Genomic DNA, 20,446 nt, shown 5'->3' with positions numbered 1-20,446 from the left:
ACAAGAGAACTCTGTTATTGTGTACCTTTTCATTATAGGTAAGAAGAGAAATATGATCCAACAGTTTCCCCAACGGTTTTTTGGTGAGATGATTCTTGAAGTCTGTAATGTACTTTTCAGCATCACTGTTGTCAGAGCAAATTTTTCTGATGCGAAGGCATTGGCTGTAGGGAATGCTTTGGAATATATGTCTAGGATGTGATGAAGATGGGAGGAAATACACATGAGTATTGGTGGGTTTTCAAGAGAGACTAGTTTTTAGCTTAGAGTCACTGCATTGAATAGAGACATCAAGGAAGTGAACTTTGTCCGATGATGAATCAAAGATGAATTTGATACTATTGTGGAAAGAATTGATGTGGATTTTGAAGTTTTCAAATTGTTGTTCAGTACCAGTCCATATGAAAAAAACATCATCAATAATCTTTTCCAACTGAATGGTTGAATGGTTGAAATCATGAGCATGTCAGTCTCTGCCATGAATATGTTGGCATATGAGGGTGCTATTGGTGATCCCATTACCATACCCTTAATTTGAAGGTAGTATTTGATGTTGAACTCGAAATGATTCAATTTCAAAACAAGTTCTAAGAGACGAATCAAATGATCGGTATGGGGTTGTGTTGTGGTCCTTTTGTCCAAAGCTATTCTACAAGCAAAAAGCCTATCTTCGTAGGGGATGTTAGTGTAGAGACTAGAGAGCACTAACGTCATCAAAAAACAAAAATAGGCCGGACAAATTAGTACTGTTGATAAAATTGATGGAAGTCTGTTGTGTCCTGTAAATATGAATCTTGTTTGCCAACAAGAGGGCTGAGATTGGTGTCAATAAATTTTGAGATTGGTGTCAATAAATTTTGAGATTTCGATCGTTGGACATGTGGATCAAGAGACAATAGGGCGGATAGGGGTCCCACTTTTGTGTATTTTTGGCAGGAAGTACATGAAAGGCATCTTACCAGGCTTATTTTTGAGATAATGCTTAATCTGAGGGTCTGTATCGCCACATTAATTTTGTCTGTAGTTTCCTGAATTTTCTTGACATGTCTTAAGAGGTTGGTAAATGGTTTCATTCATGAGGTGTTCTTCCCCCTTAGTAATACTGCACCCCTTATCTGCTTGCTTGATGACAATTTCAGTATTTTTACAAAAGTTCTAAGAGCAGTTCATTCCTCATGGTTAGATTTGCTCTATTATGTTTTTTTGAAACATTCTCTTTATAGATTGACAGTCTAGGGTTACATCTTTTTTGGTGTCCATGTGCTTTTCTCATGAAACAATGTAGAAGCATAATCAAAATTAGACTCATTTTCATCCTCCCAATAAAAGTGATCTTTGAAACAAATATGGATTTGATCAATGCCCTGCATTGAGCCATTATTGATGGGATATATGAAATGAAACAAAAGACCAACCTATCAACCTTGTGATTAAAAAAGCTTGACCCTGTTAATATATTCAGTAGAGCATCCTAAAATAAACTGCATGTAAGACTAATTTATTTTTATATTTCTTAATATTACCAGGGCTCTATCGTCTACCTATCGTATCATGTCTTCCATCATGCTAGTGGACATCCTTGGATTCCAGGACCCAAGTGCTTGTGGACGTCAAGAGGGGGCATCCTTCCGTGATCTATGCGACAACTATGCACAAGAAAGACTACAGCTACTGTTCCATGAAAACACCTTCACATCTCAACAAGACAAATATGCTCAGGTATTGTAAAATGCATATATGGATGTTATAATATAGTTTGTTTATAACTCATATCCAGTACAATCAACATTGATTAATACATTTCAAAAATAATAACAAATCTGGCTTGGCCTATATGAAGTATCAGACATAGGAGAAACTGGTCGGATAGACAGGTCATTTAGTTCAGGGGAGCTGTGTTTTCAACTGATTGAGTGTCCCAGGTTAAAGAATAAATAAAACAAACAAACAAGCTGGTAATCCTAACACAACACAATACAAGGATCACAAGGTTTTGAATTAAATCAAATACGGGAACTTACATTTTTTGCAACTTGCTATGTTGCGTCTGAAACCATCCGACTTCATCAGGCAACTGACCCGCTGGGTTGGTCATGTGACACTTTGAGACGGCTAGGGATCATCTTAATGGCCTGGTCCCATGCCTGAAATAAGTTGTGTCTCAGTCCCCCTTTCTTGTTAAGTGACGGCTGCTCTACTCTCTCCAAGATGGCTTCCTTGATGCCTCTCCTATGCCACTGTTCCTCCTTATCGAGAATCACTGCGTCCTCGGTTTCAATATTATGACCAGTGTCTTTAAGGTGAAGGTACACGGCGGAGATCTGGGCCTCGTTTGTACTGGGCCTCCTATGTTGATTGAGTCTAGCTTTCAAGGCTTGTTTTGTTTCGCCAACATAGGCAGCAGAACAATCAGCATCACCGCACACTAATCCATACACTAAGTTTGAGTGTTTTTCTTTAGATTGTTTGTCCTTTACTTGTACGAGCTTGCCACGTAGGGTGTTATTTGGCTTAAATGACGAGGAAATCCCAAAAGCTTTGAGGTGTTTCTTTACATGTTCTGAAAGTCCAGCTGTATATGGGATTGTGACGCGAGCTTTGTTGGGTTGACCACCCCCATCAGACTGTTTTTGGTCTTTTCTGCTCTTGTTGGCTTTCAGAAAAGCCCAGTTCGGATAACCACAGTTCTTCAGCGATTCTTTGATGTGGTCTTTTTCCTCTGGGATAAGTTCATTTTCACTTATGATGGTATCAGCTTTGTATTGTAGAGTTCTTATAACTCCCAACTTGTGTATCAATGGGTGATGTGATCCAAATTATATAATGATCAGTGTGTGTGGGTTTTCTGTAAACATTTGAAGTTAGCGAACCATCTTTCTTCACACTACTCAGGCAGTCTAAGAAAGCTAGCGTGTTGTCTTTACAACTTTCCTGAGTAAATTTGATGTTGTCGTCTAGCTTATTGATGTGTTGAAAGAAACCTTCTAATTCGGTGTGCTCGATGATCACGAAGGTATCGTCGACGAAACGTAACCAGAGTCTAGGCTTAGTTTCTGTGATGACTGATCTTGTTTTTGTTTCAAAACATTAATCGTGAAATTTACCTGTCTTACTCTCTTATTTAAAAGTTTCCTTTCAGCGTTTCTCAGAATCTGATCAGCTTTGTGGCCGCTAACATTACTTTTGAGCTTGATGATGCGAGGTGTTATATGCTCATGTAAACAATGTAAATTGAATCTCAAATGGTTGCGGTAATTCGCGATCTTTCTAGCCGTCTTTTCATAAGTTCTTACTTCTTGTAGGCAATCCTGCCCGAATTTGTTCTTGACAAAATAGTGAATATTCTTAGTCATCCAGTTGCGTTGTGTCTGAAACCATCAGACTTCATCAGGCAACTGACCCGCTCGGCTGGTCATGTGACACTTTGAGACGGCTAGGGATCGTCTTGAGACGATCCATAGCAAGGATGATCCACTACAAGGATGATCCACCTGAATGGGTAAACCCATTGCGGATATTGATGAGTGGTCATCTTGAGTCAATTGGTGTGGATAATTACCAGGATTAAATTGATTCTTGCAGGGTTATGACCTTGTTCAGAGTACTGACCAGAAGCATTGGTCCTATACTATATCAGTAGTCCACACGGATGTCAATAGTCCACAACAGTAGTAGTAGAAAATCATCAAATTGGCTGGATTATAGATGATGAAAAGTAGTTCCCAATATTGTCTAGATGCCATGTTCAGATGTTTAGCAGGCAAATTAATGGGGAAAATGTCCAAATCACCACCAAAAATGAGAGAGCTATAGGAATTAGGATTAGGAGGGTGTCCAGCAGACACCCTCACCATGCCAGTAAAGATACAAAAGGTCTATTAAAAGTTACCTATTCCAAGCACCATCAAGAGGATCACATTTTCTTCAAGTTTATCGTACAAAGATCCCAGAGCTTCGTCAAGATTATTGACATGGTACAAGCTATGAATAGCAGTGATGAAGTGATACTTTTGATCCTCTTTCACACTCCTCATGAATTCCTCCAAACATTCTTCACGGCATTCGTATGTCACTCCTTTCAAATCATTTTGTAACATGTCGCCTTATGTTGGTTTATCATATCTTACTCAAAAGGAAATTGTCCCTTGGAATGATAAGAAAGATAGAAAAAGGTCCAGCCTTAATTGTAAAACTGGCAGTTTAACAGAAGAAGATAGGAGATCTAGTCCAAATTTATAGAGATCTCAAAAGACCCATCGACAAGAGCTGAATTGAAACACAGAACCAGCACTTTGTAATGGTAATGAAAATATGTTTGTAATTGGAACATCTCAAATTAGAACATTTGATGCTGTCAAATAATACAAATATACACTTATAGAGAGTGATACAAACAAAACAGTTTCTAAATGCGCTTTACAGAAAAATCTTAACTACAAGGTATACTGCAAATTAAAAAGTCCAATAGAGCAATACAAGATCAAATCAAGCAAGATTATTTGCAACAACACAGCATAATTCAGAGAAAAACTAATTCACAACAATCACCAAACGTGATTTCGTAGTGTTGCACAGGCGAAAAGGCAAAAACAATGCAAGCAGCAGGCCGTGAAACAGCCGGAGACACCAGAAAACATGCCAAGTGGTTGAAGGAAAAATTAAACATTTAATGATGCAATCAATTAAATAAAGCCAAACAATTAAAATGCATTTAAAACAACAACACTATTCGCTATGGGCAGAGAAAACCGATGTTGCACCCGTCCTAGGCAGGATGAAATAACACAAAAGACAGAATATCACCAATATAATAGCTCAACCCACTACAAAAAGTTAATTCACAGGCATATTGATAAGATATACAAAGCAATATTGCATGATGATGAAAGATGTGGCAAAACAAGGCGATAAGCAGAGAAAATACCCTTGTGAAATACAGAATAATCATATTATTATGCATACAATAACACCAGAATCAACATAATAACATGCAAGCAATAAAAATATGAAACACATAATATGACCCTAAAGAACAAATTAGATATCCAAAATTAAACAGGTACATCTTTAACAAGTGGCACGATGGCTCAGTGGTTACGGCCTTGGACTCATAATCCGAGAGCTTGCTCGACGTGCGTGGGTTTGATTCCCCGTCCCACCACCTTTGCTTCGCTTGCCTCACCCCACCCAGGTGCAATGGGAAGCTGTTAGGGGTAGTCACAGTCATTGTACTGATGGACCCTGCGCCACTTGTAGGCGGCAAACGTGGTTCCGACATATTCTAATGATGGCGGAATAAATGTAAAGCGCTTTGAGGCTGTTTACGGCATAAAGCGCTATATAAATAGCTACATATATTTTTTAAACTGATTTTGAATGTGAGATGCAACTTCCATATCGTTAATGCACAATGCAATTAAAAAGAATTTGAAAACTTTTCATTTCCAGAACAACAAATTGTGGTACTTTTTGTTTGGTATGTAATAAATTTTTCATGTTCATTGACAGGAAAATATTGATTGCCAATTTGAGAAGAGTGAACATTCTCCAGCACCAATGGTGGATCTGATTGATAGACAACAAGGACTGGTAAGTTTACAGCCTGGTTTGGTGTTAGTGTGCTTTAAAGGGAATTGACTGAAATAAGGTATGCATGCAAGTCATGCACATAAACACTAACAGATGGGACAGAGAGAAACCAAAGTTAAAAATCCACAAGACTGTAGATGTGAGGAAGACTTCATAAATGCTTACCTGAGAGCTTTTGTGATGTAATACTATTATATAGCTTTATGACTGTGTGGGTTGGAAGTGAAGATGGCATTTTGTTAGAGGTTATCAGACTAGTATAAAAAGTCACAAGCTCTTAATACAGATGCAGTAGAGAGTTAGCTGAGTTGCATGCTTTTGAAAAATGTAGTCTTAGTACCTGGACAACTCTGTATTTATTCACTTCCAGGGATCATTATCTTTGATAGTGTTAATAACTACAAAAGTTCTCTATAAACAAATGCCCATGTTTTGTAAAATGCAATGTACCCAGGTTGTGTGTATCAAGGAGGCAGAATTTACAAAATTAACATTTCATAACCAATTGAGATCAATTGAGATAATGTATACGCAAAGCAAATATTTATCAATGTTTGAATTTGCAGTTGAAATCCTCCAGGATGGATCTTCGAGATACAGATCAGAAGGGTATCTTGTGGCTGCTAGATGAGGAGTCCATCTTCCCTGGTGCTACAGATGAATCATTTATGGAGAGACTCTACATACACTATGGGGAAGAGTCAATTAAACGTGAGTTGATATGGTACTCTGTCAACTATCTGTTGTTGGGGGAGACATTGTATAGAGTGTACCTTTCCCAAGTCAGTGACAACCGAACCTTTGACACAGCTATAGTACATTTGGCTTCCTCAAGAAAGAGATGTCAATGCATACTCCAGTGCGTGTAGTATGAATCGCGCCATTGACTCACAGAACTGGTGTGTTTACATGGGCGATCAAAGGCAGTACATCTATCTGTGCACGGGCAGAGTAACTCTTACAAAGTGCTGTCACTCACTTGAGGAAATCAAATGAACTATATAGTTTTGGGTGAACAGATATACTCTTTGTATGATTTAATCTAGTGAATTTGAAGGTCACTGCACAGATCTGAGTCTTTTGTGACAGCTTCTTGATCAATTTTACACCATAATTTTGTGCATCTTGGAGATATGCCAATGGTTTCTACCATTTTGACACCTGTCACAAGAAGCTCAACACATGAAGCTAGGATTGCAAAATTCCACAGAATGAAAATTTAAATTTAATTTAAAACCAAAATATTCTCAAAGCTGGTACTGATGTCACTGTCTTGGGAGAAGGAAAAATGTTTGTAGTTTTTCTGCTTCAATAATAACTCTGTCTATCCAGGGTTGAGAGCCAGAAAGCCTTAACTCACAATCACTTGCTCCCACAAAATGAGCATAAAGTTGCCAGAACACAGTCCATTAATCATGCAAAAATTCAATAGAAAACAAAAGAAATTATGGAGGAAATACTGATTTTTGAAGACCAAAGCAAGGAGCCATCCTAACATGTTTGGTATGAAGCCAAAGGGTATAAAATAAGGATTTCAAATCTGGAATATCAAAGAAAGTTATTTTGCCAACTTTATGCTCATTTTATGAGAGCTGGTCATAGTGAGTTACAGCTTTCTGGTTCTGAACCCTCGATATCTATGCTTTTGACATATTTTGACATAGCATTGTTGTATGGTTCAACTAATATATTACTACTTTACTACTTGAATATATTGGGTATAGGAAAATTGGTGTATCACTTTAGCATGAAATTCATGTAACTCATTAGAATTATTTTAATAGATCTAATGACACTTTCATGCCTAACTTAGTTTATTAATTTTGTTGTGCATTTATATTTTACTGAATGATGAGGTTTGGGGCTTTGAACCATTGTCAAATTGACACAATCCTTTTAACCTTTAAAAATGGATGTGATTGTCCCATCTGAGCAGCAGTGGAGCATAGTTAGTAGTCTTGGAATTGACAATAGTATCTCAACAAATTTCACATTTATATTTAAAGTTATAACCATTCCCTTTACTGTGGCTTTTGAAATAGACTTATTCTTTAAGATCATGCCGTAAATTCTGCAACAGAAAAATGCATCAGCCTTCTATGTGGAGAATTGACAATGGTATCATGATTTGTTGGACTTTCTTAGAATTGTATTTGATAACTTTCGGGGCTTCCACTGACAATGTAGATTTTATGTATATTGTGTGACACGATCTGGTCCATGGGGGCCAAAGACGGCAAATTTGAAATTAAGATTAAGGCAAAAATATGGAGTGAAAAAAAACCCAAGAAAATACATAAGAAAATAAACATCGCAAAACTTTTGAACTTTAGATCAAGTATGTTAGACCTTTGGTGTTTTCAGTATATGATGTTTGTATAAGGTAATAATCATAGTATCTTAATTTTCAACCCCCCCCCCCCCCATAGAACAGATTGTGTCATATATTTTCATAATTTTCTTTGAGTTGCGATATTTTTATTGGTTGCTTTCCATTAATCTATGCTATTTATTATTTATTTTCATTTGGTGCTAAACTTTTGTCTTCTGAAATATTGAGTGAGAACCATAAATTTGGAATACATTTTTTAAAAATTTAATAAAATGTCTTAATACAAGTATGTAACCCAGCAGTAAATGAATCTGGTTTTGGAATTGCTTCCAAGTTCTAACCAGTTGTATGTCAGAAACAATCTATTGAGAAAACATTCCTTTACCACAAATTCAAAAGATTTTGATTTATGATGTTTCATTAGTCCGAAGATTTTCCAATTGCAAAATTCATGTACCGTATTCGTTCCATTAACCGCCCATGCCCCTATAAGTGCCCACCCAGTGACTTTACAACAAGCAAAATGTGAAACTATTAACCACCCATCCAAAATACTTCCATCATTAACTTACCTGCACATGCCTTTAAAAGGCCAAATTTGAGGTGATTCTAACTTCAAAATCGAATTTTATTTGCCGGCGGTTGCCTTAAACAGGCAAAATATGGACACCATTTATTTTTGAGGGTGCACTAACTGTAAGTAACTAAATACTATCAGACGGTGATTGATGACTAAAACAACGTAAAAAAATAAGCGCCCACCCAAAATGACTTTGTTAAGGGCCCTGGGCGGTTATTGGAATGAATACAGTATATACCTCTATGGGTAACAATCCAACAAAGAGTAATCTGGGAAAATGATTCAGAAGGCAAAGGTTTGCAGGATAACCATGGAATACATTCCGCACCATAACACTTTTAAGTGTTAAAGTTAAAACTTTAACCCTAACCCTAAACTATTAACTTTTTAAAAGCCACTGATTGCTATTTCTTGTTTCCTAGGAAAATAGCAAAAAAGTGTAATGAGGTGTCACCTTGAGCACAATTGTCTGATTTCCCCCTAGGTCACCCAATACTAAACATAACCCTAACCCTTTAACCATAATCCTAACCCTGAAACAGGGTGTGTGTAGGGTATTCTGTGGTTATGCCGGTATAATTGTGTTTTTTTACTCATTGCTTAACTTTCTTTTAGTTCCATTATAGTTTGCTTGATTGATCTATTTGATTTTGCTTTGTGTTGTATGTGTGTACTCTCTCTGTGTGTTACTCACCTCTTTCTGTAGAAGACCTTGATAATGAAATAGTCAACGGTATGCATGATAACGCAGATGTACATAATGGTATAGACGAACAGAGAATCAAGAAATTGTACAAGTTTGGTAGGTTCACAGCATACTATTGCTGCTGCTGCTGCTGGTATATATATAGTCATAAAGAAATTTAAAATTATAGAACATCAGAAATTGACTAGTTTTAAATTTGATTTTAAATTTAACATTAATTTAACTAGAATTGCTTTCGCATATACTACATAAGTTTTGCCAAAATAAGGTTTACAATCACAGTATTGCTATTCAATTAAAAATTAATGACAAATGTTCACTAATAGTTTATCTAAATAATGAAGAAGGAGGCGGCCTATATGCTTCACCCTGGCAGGGCGTAAGACAATGCGAAACACAAATTAATATATGCGAGGATCGGAAATAATTTATCTACATAAATTCTAAATTCTGTAACATGCATCAGTAATTTTTCTACATATCCTAAAAAATAATTTATACCAGGTTTTATTCTATAATCTAAACCCACAAAAAGGTAAGTTTAGCTTGTAAATATCTTGGCAACATTACTGTGCACTGATTTTACAAAAAAAAATATAAAAAGTTGAGGGGCTTATTAACATGATAGTAGAATGGACTAGTCACATCTTTGAGATCTGCACAGAATATTTCACATCTAACATAACTCAAATATCTTAACATAATAATGTGCTATTTCAGTTGAAATCCACACATTCCTATCAAAGACATGACCTTAATATTTCACACACAGAGTAACTCGTATATCAAGTTGAGTTACCTGAATGGGTGACTCCTTATGAAATCTACACCCCCTGTGTGGACGATTAAGGTCATGTCTTCCATAGGGATGTTTGGATATTAACCCAATACTATGAGACTAACCATTACTCAAGCTTCAACAACTGGAAGAAAAATGTTAAAAGATGGAAGGAGATTGTTTTCTTGGGGTGGTCAGGAGTCATATATTTGTGTATATTCCACACTTTATCAATGACATGCCAATTGAGAACTTCCATGTATGCTAGATGTGATTAGATGTTGTTGGAAAACACTCAAAATGAGTGTGATGTAAATTGAAAATGACCTGATATTTGACATTTGGCAGGTGACGGGTTAATCCAGAGATGTCGAGATCAGAGTTGCTTTGTACTGAATCATCTGCAAGGCAGTGCACCTATTCAATATAATGCTGGCAACTGGCTCAAGGCTGCCAGGGAACATCCCGTTGTGAGAATGGGCATGGTGGTACTCCAAGAATCACAAAAGTAAGTTCACACAAATGTATTGTTTTGATGGTGTGACTAAATTTGATTGTAAAATTTGAATAAAAACAAAATGGGTTCACTTCTAGGAGTTTGGTTGCTTTCATGTGAAATATTGTGTTATTTAAGCTTATCACTGAAGCACTATACTGATAGAATAAAACATGAATTGATGTGGAACAAATATTATAATACTACCATTGCAACTCAATACCAAGATAATCTCCAGTGATATAACTTATCCTGCTTCTGTGATAAAAATGCACTGAAAAGGGGTGATTTAAACACATTGGGTGCTAATTAGGAGAGAGATCCTGACTAGGTCAAATACAGGACTTGCAATGTAATTTGTGATCACCATCTTGTGTGGATACACAATTGAAATTGTCTGAGGTGCCACAGATGGTTTCTTGTCCAAGAACCCTAGGCATTCTAGTTGTGGCACTATAATAGCTTATTCAATGCAAACACATTAGGCATACAAAAAATGTATCAATTTTTATTTTATATTTTATTCAGGACCAACATCAGTGCATTGTTCACAAGTCTAGCAGGCACATTACCTAGTACCATGGTAGGATCAGTAGCAGGGATAGAGGGCAGCAAATCACTTCGACGGGCCTCAAGTATACGACGGGCATGGTCTAGTGGAACCGCTGCCATCAAGAGGAAATCGGTGTGCCTTCAAATCAAATTCCAAGTCGTAAGTATTGATACAATCATAGAGGATTCAGAGGATTCAGAAATAAAAATAGATGATTTGAATACTTTTATTTATGATTACTTTTGATTTTTAAAATCTTTTGAGCAGGTAACCATAGTTTCCTATGCCTGCTACATTCCTCAACTAGTGAAGCTATTTTGTTTGGGTGCAGCATACCATACAGGTCCCCGCAAAAGCACTGAATTATTTCAAGTGTCTTCTTTCAGCCAATAAGGAGCTCTGTGCCAGAAAGATGTGAAAAATACAAGCTATAAGACTTGTTTTCCTGAAGATGTTATGTAGTAAACTTCATGTTTGGCATACATGTATACCAAGTTGATTTGGTGCTTTTTCCCAAGTGCAGTAGTGACATCAACATGTACTTCATTTGGATGCTGCTTTAATCTGTGAGTGTTCACCCATAGCGCTGGTGTACAGGGTACCTCTGAAAGAATTGTACCATCAGAAACTTGAATGTTTTAGTGGTTGAATCAAACATGACTGAATACTTAATGCATTGGCATAGTGAAGCGGCTTTCATCAACTCATCATGTGACACTCATTAAGAGCTATCTAAAATAAGTACATCACTGACTGTATTAGCTAGGCCAAAAATTACTTTAATGACAACAACTGAACATGTTTGGAGAATCAAAAATACTATAATGACAATGATTGAACATGCTTTGAGAACTGTTTAGTGTAATGCTCAACTATATACCCATCATAATTATTTACTTGTCTTTCAGGATGGTGTGATTGATTCTCTACGTCGTACCAAGCTCCATTTTGTGTTCTGCCTCCTCCCTCATGCTGATGCTGGGTTATGTGAGCTGAAGGTGAGACCACCATCCTCCCCATCAGCAGCAGAAGGCCTCATGGATGTACCTCTCATCAAGACTCAGATAAGAGGCTATGAAGTACTGGAATCTACTAGGCAATTCAGATTTGGTGAGTTGGACTCAGATGTGATTTTTAGTTTTTAATTATGTTGTCAGTGAGTCGTAGAGAATGACCCCTAGCACCCTGTGTTTTAGTGTTGGGGTTAAAATTTAGGATAAAGATTAAAGTTAGAGTTACTTTTAATGTTAGTACAAAAAATATTCTGAAGTTATTCTTTGCTCCATATATAATTTGAATTTAATTTGTTTTGTGTATTGTAGGTTACCCTGAGAGTATGTTATTTACTGAATTCAGAAGACGATTTGAAATCCTAGTGCCTGCAGAGAAGAGAATGCCTGAACCAATTCTGGATGAGAGAAAGGTAGGGTATCTTCATTCAAATATGGACATAACATGATGAGGGTATGGTTGCTTGTCCTTGATTCGACTGATCAATTCATATTTTTAATATTGGAAAGAATGTTTTTACTGTACCATAATATACTGACTGGAGTTCTTACAATTTCATTATTTTTTCCTGCTGATTTTATTCTGATTTAAAATGTACTAAAAGTCAATTTTGAACATGAATGAAATATTAGGCTGAAAAAAATACAGTTGGCTGTGCAGAATTTAGTTTTGTTGAGCAATTGTAAATGGGGTTACCTGAAAGAGTGACTCCATTTGATATCTGCATATGTGTATTGATTTGAAATGGAATACCTCAGTTGATCTATAACTCCCATAAAAGCTTGAATTTTCACATTAAACCTAATTTGTAACTAGATTTATGGGATTTGAAGTATATTTATTGACCTTACCCCAGAATCAGTGATTGAGGACAAGCAAACAATGTTTTTTTTTGCTGTATTAATGAACCGTTTGGATTTTTAGTGCAATTACATTTAGTATTCATGTTAAACTATGGATAACCTTGGTCTATTAGTATTCATGGATATGTGCCAAAGTTTACTAGAATAGTTATGATTAAGCTTACTAGAAAACAGCAGTTTTTGCTTGAATGAAATGACTCATGCTGAATGGCAATCCCAATCAAAACCAAATTGGATAGTAGATACTACAAACTTTTGAAATGTGAGTTTCATATCAGGTTTTGATTCCATTCATAGATATGTTACTATTTATTGTATGGAAAATTGAATATGCAAAGGAATTAGTTGATTCACATTTCATTACAGACTTTCTGTTCTGAAAAAGCGAGACTTGGTGCATCTTTTGTATAAATAAATTTTAAGGTGTTTGTTATATACATTTTGTGGTTAAGATTTTCTTACAGTAACATTTGTCCTCTCAGTGAAGATAGTCTTTAGTTAACTTGTGCATGTGTTCTACTCAATAACAATCATAAGGCATATTGTTCAGCTTGTTGATTAATAACTAGATCAAAGTTGATATTCTATCCGATGCATATGCTTGAAAGTTATTTGCTGGTATTGCTTAAACTTTGGCCAATTTTATATCATATGTGATGAATAATCTCACATTATTTGTTGTTTGTTGTGATTTCAGGCGGTGGAGGACTTGATGAAGCAGGTTGACATTGTACCATCTTCATTCAGGATAGGACTCAGTCAGGTAAGAAATCAACTTTCATTTTGCACATCTTTGGGAACAAATGACTTTGTAATCTTAAACATGGAAATTATACCATATCTTGTCTGTAGTGAACTCATTGCTTTTGTTAAAGCATCAGGGATCCTAATTTTCTGTGGTGGTTTTATGTTAACAAATCAACTGGGAACCTAAACCGAAAGATACATACAAAATACATTAAAGGACATGCAGAGATCCATCATTACTGCAGCACACTTTACCTCCATGTTTGCATTGTTGTTGTTGCAAATGTTTAAAATGTATACCAATGTAGTAACATACTCCTGGAATGAGTAAGTCAGCTTTTTCGCGCCAAGATACACATTTCAGAGATTTGAACTTGTCATGAGCAAGAAACTATATGGCTAAAGGACCGTTCATACTACGCCGCAATTGCTTTGCGATGCGGTGTGTTGCTGATATATTGATTACTTTTTGCCGCAACTCATCCCAACTCATCGCATTTCCAAGTTAAAATGTATTTAACCCCATAGAATGCTTGTACTAGTTTATATACAACTGTACATAGAGAAAATGGCAATACAACAAATTATATGTCAACTGGGTTTGCTTGAATGTATAAGAGAGAACGAATTTTAATCTTTCCGCAGAGCAGCTAGCGCACAAACGTTGAAAAACAAAAAAAACCAGAAAAAAAACCAGTGCATCTGGCGGATTCAAACCGGTTCGCACTGACCCAACTACATGTATAGTATGACCAGCTGTAAATAGGTTCAGTTCATCTTGATGTCAAAGGAATATTATCAGAAGTATATCAACTGGTGGAAGGGTAGCATGATGCCCCCAGCTCGAAATACCAGGACAAAATTGACTAAAAATGTAATGTGCATCTTCCTTTGGTACGGTGTTAGGTCAAAAATGTCCTAATTTTGGCCCATGTTAGCATTAAAATTGCAAATGTTCACGTCTTTTCACACATTTGCCCCAGTAAAGTCATTTTAAAATCCCCCCAGCTTGGTGTGCCCTTCAATGTTATCTTGTATACAAGACAGACTTGTGTTCTGAGGTTAATATGCACATTGTTTGTTGTTGTTGCATTGCACATGACTGCACTATTGTATGCTGTTGGTGTGAAGTTTATGCCAATGGAGATTCTTAGTTCAAAAGGAAGCATGCCTTCGGATTCAAATGATAGTGTCGGATTTGAACGATAGTGTCGTCAGATTTCTATTTTTGAGTAAATCAGACTAGTTGTCAGTCAAGCTTTGTCTCTTTAGTACAACAAGTTAGTGCCATCCTCCCTAGCCAAATTTGTGTATGGGTTTTCATTGAGGTTGTTTGTGTTTCCGGTTGTTTTTACTTAAATTTGAAAACAGAGTGTCCTCTCCCACAACCTTCCTGGCAGCAACTGACATGTTAAAACAATTTGAAGTCACAAGATGTATCTTTTGACACTGTATTTTAAGTCTTGATATTACCATTTGTATTACTGTTTCTTTATCTATTAGATAATTTTTTTGCTGAACCATGAAATGGTATCAGCCTATATTAGTGTATGTCCCTTACTTACTTACTTGCTTACTTACTTACTTACTTACTTACCAACCATTTGGTCTAAAATGGACATATCTTTAAATGCCACGAAGGTATGAACCCCCAAGTGGTGTCAAATGAAAGAAAAAGAAGTAAAGAATATGATAAAAAATATTTCCTAACGTCAGGTCATCCAAGGGGTCACAGGGGTCAAAAAAGGTCATTTCAACCAAAAATGCTCCAATTAAGCTGAAATTTATATGCAATGATCCTTATGACATTCTAAACATGTTTAAAATATTTTAATATTCATTTAAGGTCATTAAGGGGTCAATAAAGGGGTCAAAGGTCAAGTTTTCAAAATGGTTCAATTTAGCTGAAATTTAAATGCAATGATCCTTATGACATTCTAAACATGTTTAAAATAATTTAATATTCATTTAAGGTCATTAAGGGGTCATAAAGGGGTCAAAGGTCAAGTTTTCAAAATGCTCCAATTGAGCTGAAATTTAAATGCAATGATCCTTATGACATTCTAAACATGTTTAAAATAATTTAATATTCATTTAAGGTCATTAAGTACCATTAATGTACCACAATATACTGCCAAAGCCCCATGGTTCAGCTATGGTGCGGTAACCGCTCTAGTTTAATAGTGTATTTATGGTTCTGTTGTGGTATAAAACACCTAGGGCGAATTTCTCGACGGGTGGCTTAGCAATTGGCTTGTCTAGCCTCAAGGCTTAAGAGGTCGTAAGACCAGGCTTAACTGAAAACGATTTCCCAAGCACGGCTACCATAGCCTCGAGGCTTCATAGTTAGCCCGTGGGCCAGGCTTGTAGGATTAGCCCGGGCTTCAGTAAAATTTGCATTTCTCGAAATCAGTCTTCTGTAGCCGTAGTCTCACGCAAGCCTGTTAGACCAGGCTTACAGCGGCTTTTCCTGGCCCTGCCTCAGAGCAGGTCTTAGGTCGTAAGCCTTGGTCTATTTCAATTTACAAATTATTTAAATTGTAACGCAAAGTTTATCTTTCATATTTTTGACGGTCTTTCAATTAACATGAGTAAGCAGTCGCGTAACTAGGGGGGAAGCGGGGAGCTCTTGCCCCCCATAAAAAAAAGGTAAATTAGGCCTACTTCTGAGAGTTATTAATTAACCTCATTATTTGGTCATTTTAACCTTAAAAACTCAATTTTAAGGTTAAATAAATTGCATTTATCCCACCTTTGTACCATTGGCCTATATGTCACCAGCTTAATACCTTAAATATGGCATTTGTACCATTATTTTTCAATCCCACCTCCCCCCCCCCCATGTCAAAAGAAATCTACGCCAATGTTCCGGGGACACATGCCAAGCAGATCCCATAACTCCTCAGACCCACTCCACCCCTTACAAACCCAAACAGCATGAACGATGCCTGCCCCTCATTTATTATGTTTGCCCCCGCTTTCCCCCACCCCACCCCCAAATGAAAATGTCTAGTTACGCCACTGTGGGTAAGTAGGCCTAATTGTTCGATTTAGTTGAACATTTCAGCATTTTATTTTAGTGTTCATTTGAGTTAGTTGAATTTTTTTAAGTAGCTGTTGCTATCATAAGACCTACTCATTTTGAATGATGGTTTTTTAACAACGAATATAATTTTAAAAAATTCTTTCATCATCATCATGATCATCATGATCATGATCATCATGATCATCATCATCATCATCATCATCATCATCATCATCATCATCATCATCATCATCATCATCATCATCATCATCATCATGAAGACCTATATGATACCACCTGTCCCTATCCAAGCCTTAATAGTGTCATACTCGTACTTTTCATAAGTAGGCCTATTACAATATTATTTTGGAATGCCTATATTATACCAGGTTGGACATCAATTTAATACAATAGAAGAAGGACAAAATTGGTTAAGATATAGTAAATATTTGACACGAAACAATAATGCATGCAGTATTAAAACTGAATTTCCGGATAAGATGCATATAATATTGCTATATCTTCTACTTAAATAATTATAAATATTGTACCAACAGATAACTTCATGTGAGATCTGAGAAGACTACTGATATCAGCAGTATATAGCACGTTGGTTGCTTTCCTTTTTAGGGGAATCACAGATTCCTTTCCATTATGCTTACAGTTTTACCCTTTTTGGGATGCAAAGAAAAAAATCACGAGTATAAAGCATAGACGTATCATTCATACAAGTTGGACTCATAAAAAAGTCAAGTGGAAATAAAATAATACATAAAAGACACAAAAACAGACACAATATTCTTGCATCAAGTTGTATACGGTATAAGCCCAAGCACAAGACCGCTGGTCCAGGCTATAGTCTTTGCGCCGGGAACATTGCGATAATGAGGCGGCAACCTTGTTAGTACGGTAAACCGTGAGGACCACAGCTTATGTACATCTACCTCCAACAGCCTATACAATTAAGTCGCTGGTTGAAAGGGACGAGGTTGTCAAGCGTTAAGCCTACAAGGCCACTAAGACTAGGTTGAATTTGCGTTGAAGAAATCCGGCTAGAGTTAAGACTCGGGCTTCGAGAGCGGGCTAGGCTTAGTAGCCTCAAGGCCACCTTAAGACTACGGCTTAATAAGACTCCTGTCGGGAAACTCGCCCCTAGAGGCTTTTGCAGCAGGCGCTATATTAAGATTGTTATTATTATTAGTTATCATATTATAGTACTCTGAGGTGGGCCCTGACAAATTTGTTGATTTCTTTAACACTATTTTTGCTCAAGCTTTAACAATGCTATTTCATTTGGATCTTTCGATCAAAAATATTGATGAATTGACAGAATAATTATGTTAAATCCAATCATTCTAATTTACATCGCTGCCTTTTATACGATTTAAGTATATCTTGCCAATCAATTTTAGGCCAGAAATATTGTTTTTTGAATAAAATACCTGTGGGTTATTTATTTGCCTTCTTAATAATGCTCTGCTAACATAGATTTGTTTTTCATTTGCAAAAGCCTGGCACAATTAAAATATGTCTTGGCGAGTATTTCCGCTGTGTACATATGCAAATACCTGTACAATTCTTACAACAATGCAACTATCTTATATTTAATGAAATTAATCAAATAACAGATTTAATTATGTTCCAATACGATTAGGCACATCAAATTTCATGTTGAAGTTTAGACAAAACTATATATGACTATGAGGTTTCATTATGTAGCAAATAAGGGTATGTGCTTTTAATTTAGTGTTCATGTTACATTTGCCAATGTGTGAGCTCTTATACAAAGTGGGTAAAAAAATCAAAAAAATCCACACACACCCCTGTTTGTAAATGCCATCAAACGAGGACCTTGACTTTTAACTTTCCTCTCTTTTGCTAAATCCTATCTAACCGAGGATGCACACATCAGCAATTAATCGACATACCGTGGACCTCATTTACACACGTTGCGGGGGATTGGATACTTACAACCGTCCGTGGACGTGTCCATAACCCCCCCCCCCCAACAGAGGACCCGGTTTAAAGGTGTTTTTATGCTATTTGAGATCTCCTGGTAAGGTCAGTTCAATAATGAAATTTTATTTTGAAACTAAATTTGGCATCAAAATATAATCAAAATATTATTATCATGAAATTTGTCCCAATTGAATTACTATATCCTTCAAGTGGGAACAAAAGACTATACAGTGCCAAACAAAACATCAAAATTACTTTTGCATTAAAAAAAGTTGATTATATTATAATAGTTAAGTGGAGCTATTGTACAGCTGTCTGTTGCCCCTTGGCCTCAAGATTGATAGCGCCCTCATGTGGCCAATATAGCATTTTGTCATCTGTAATGTGTCATTCTCAGGTGTCATTAGTACAATTCCAGGCATTTAGGAAAGTTAATATAATTTTTGAATTAACTTTGACTTACTATTGGGTCAATAATCTCAAAAATGTTTATTTTTCCCAATTTCATTGTCAGTCATACTCATAACTTTGGTACACTGATGCAAAAGTTTGAATGATTTTTATATCACAATTTAAGCTACATAATTCATTCAACAAATTAAACAAGTTAAACTTTTTAGTTTTAATGTGTCCTTTACTATGTTAACTATTTGGAAGCGAGGGTTCTGAATAAGGTTATGAATAATCTTGTTGGTTCAAAATGACCTTACTTGAAGCAAATGGAAATGATTCTTCAAGATAACAATTTGTTCATCCCATTAATTTAATATGCAAAATGATGCAAAACATGAAGCAAACCATATAAAGCGAACCAGATAAATTAGTACAAATGACCAGACAGGAATGTGCCACAAATATTGGTCACATTTTTGGCCGTGTGGTATACATATCAACAGCCCCTTTTTCTTGACCAATTGAGGTATATGTATGGGTAATTTTTTTCCAAGTTTTCTCATTTTTACCCCTGGAAAATATTGCAATTTTTGGCCTCACTGTAGCTTATTGAAATTTGAGTTGTAAAAACTGGCAATTTATGTAGTTATGTTAAATTTGCCCAGCAACTTTTACTATAGAGTATCAGTACAGCAATGGGTCAAAATGCAATAGATATACTGATGGATCCACTTTGACATTCTCAGCAGCACCATCCTACCTAAACCAAACTTATGGTTATTCCTTCCTGTAATTTTACACAGGGTTAAGGTTAGGGTTAGGATTACAGTTAAGGTGTTAGGATTAGCTGGCACGAAATAATTACATGAAGGATCAATCCAAATTATTTTCACATTCCAGCATAGTGCTGTTTAGCTACAACATCTCCACAGTTGCTTTTCAACAGTATACTTTCAAAGAATCCATTCATTCAAGTTGTGAAGTCAATATTTGTTTCTTGCAACTTTAAATTTGATATAGTTTAGGTAACCACATCCCAGGGTGCAAATTACACACAGAAAACTATAGTTTTAAGGGAGCTAGAGACCCTTCTGTTTACTGTTACATTTAAGTGCTGGAATTATCCAATACATTAGGCATTGTATTCTTATTGAGTTAGGCTAGTACTCCTAAGTTGTATTGATTTTATTGGTAGTTCGTGGGCCAGGGTATTTTCCAGTCAGTTGAAGAAGCAGGATTGCACACAATGCATTTTACCCACCCATTTGGGCTACTTTTAACCCCATGAGCACCTTTCTTACAGTGTCCCTGATTGGTTAATTACATGATATGATTATCTGAGTAACCAATCAAAATAGAGCTGTTAAATCTCTGCACAATTTTACATCTAGTCCCCTTCAGCTTTACTGACTAT

At 36.2% G+C, this 20,446-nt stretch overlaps 1 protein-coding gene across 1 annotated transcript in view; it reads left to right on the top strand.

Annotated features, from left to right (window-relative positions):
- LOC140164458 (unconventional myosin-XVIIIa-like) overlaps window positions 1-20,446 on the top strand; it is a gene marked incomplete at its 5' end in the record, with an annotated part of 195,480 nt that overhangs the window by 32,310 nt on the left and 142,724 nt on the right. The window contains 9 exon segments of the mRNA XM_072187743.1: window positions 1,527-1,719; window positions 5,509-5,589; window positions 6,156-6,300; window positions 9,208-9,303; window positions 10,334-10,493; window positions 11,010-11,193; window positions 11,943-12,144; window positions 12,357-12,457; window positions 13,606-13,671. Coding sequence (XP_072043844.1) covers window positions 1,527-1,719; window positions 5,509-5,589; window positions 6,156-6,300; window positions 9,208-9,303; window positions 10,334-10,493; window positions 11,010-11,193; window positions 11,943-12,144; window positions 12,357-12,457; window positions 13,606-13,671 — 1,228 coding nt within the window.

This window comes from Amphiura filiformis, chromosome 1, assembly GCF_039555335.1.
Source record: "Amphiura filiformis chromosome 1, Afil_fr2py, whole genome shotgun sequence".
Taxonomy (NCBI): domain Eukaryota; kingdom Metazoa; phylum Echinodermata; class Ophiuroidea; order Amphilepidida; family Amphiuridae; genus Amphiura; species Amphiura filiformis.
The sequence above is the reverse complement of the archived record's forward strand: the minus strand, read 5'-3'. Positions and strand labels throughout refer to the sequence as shown.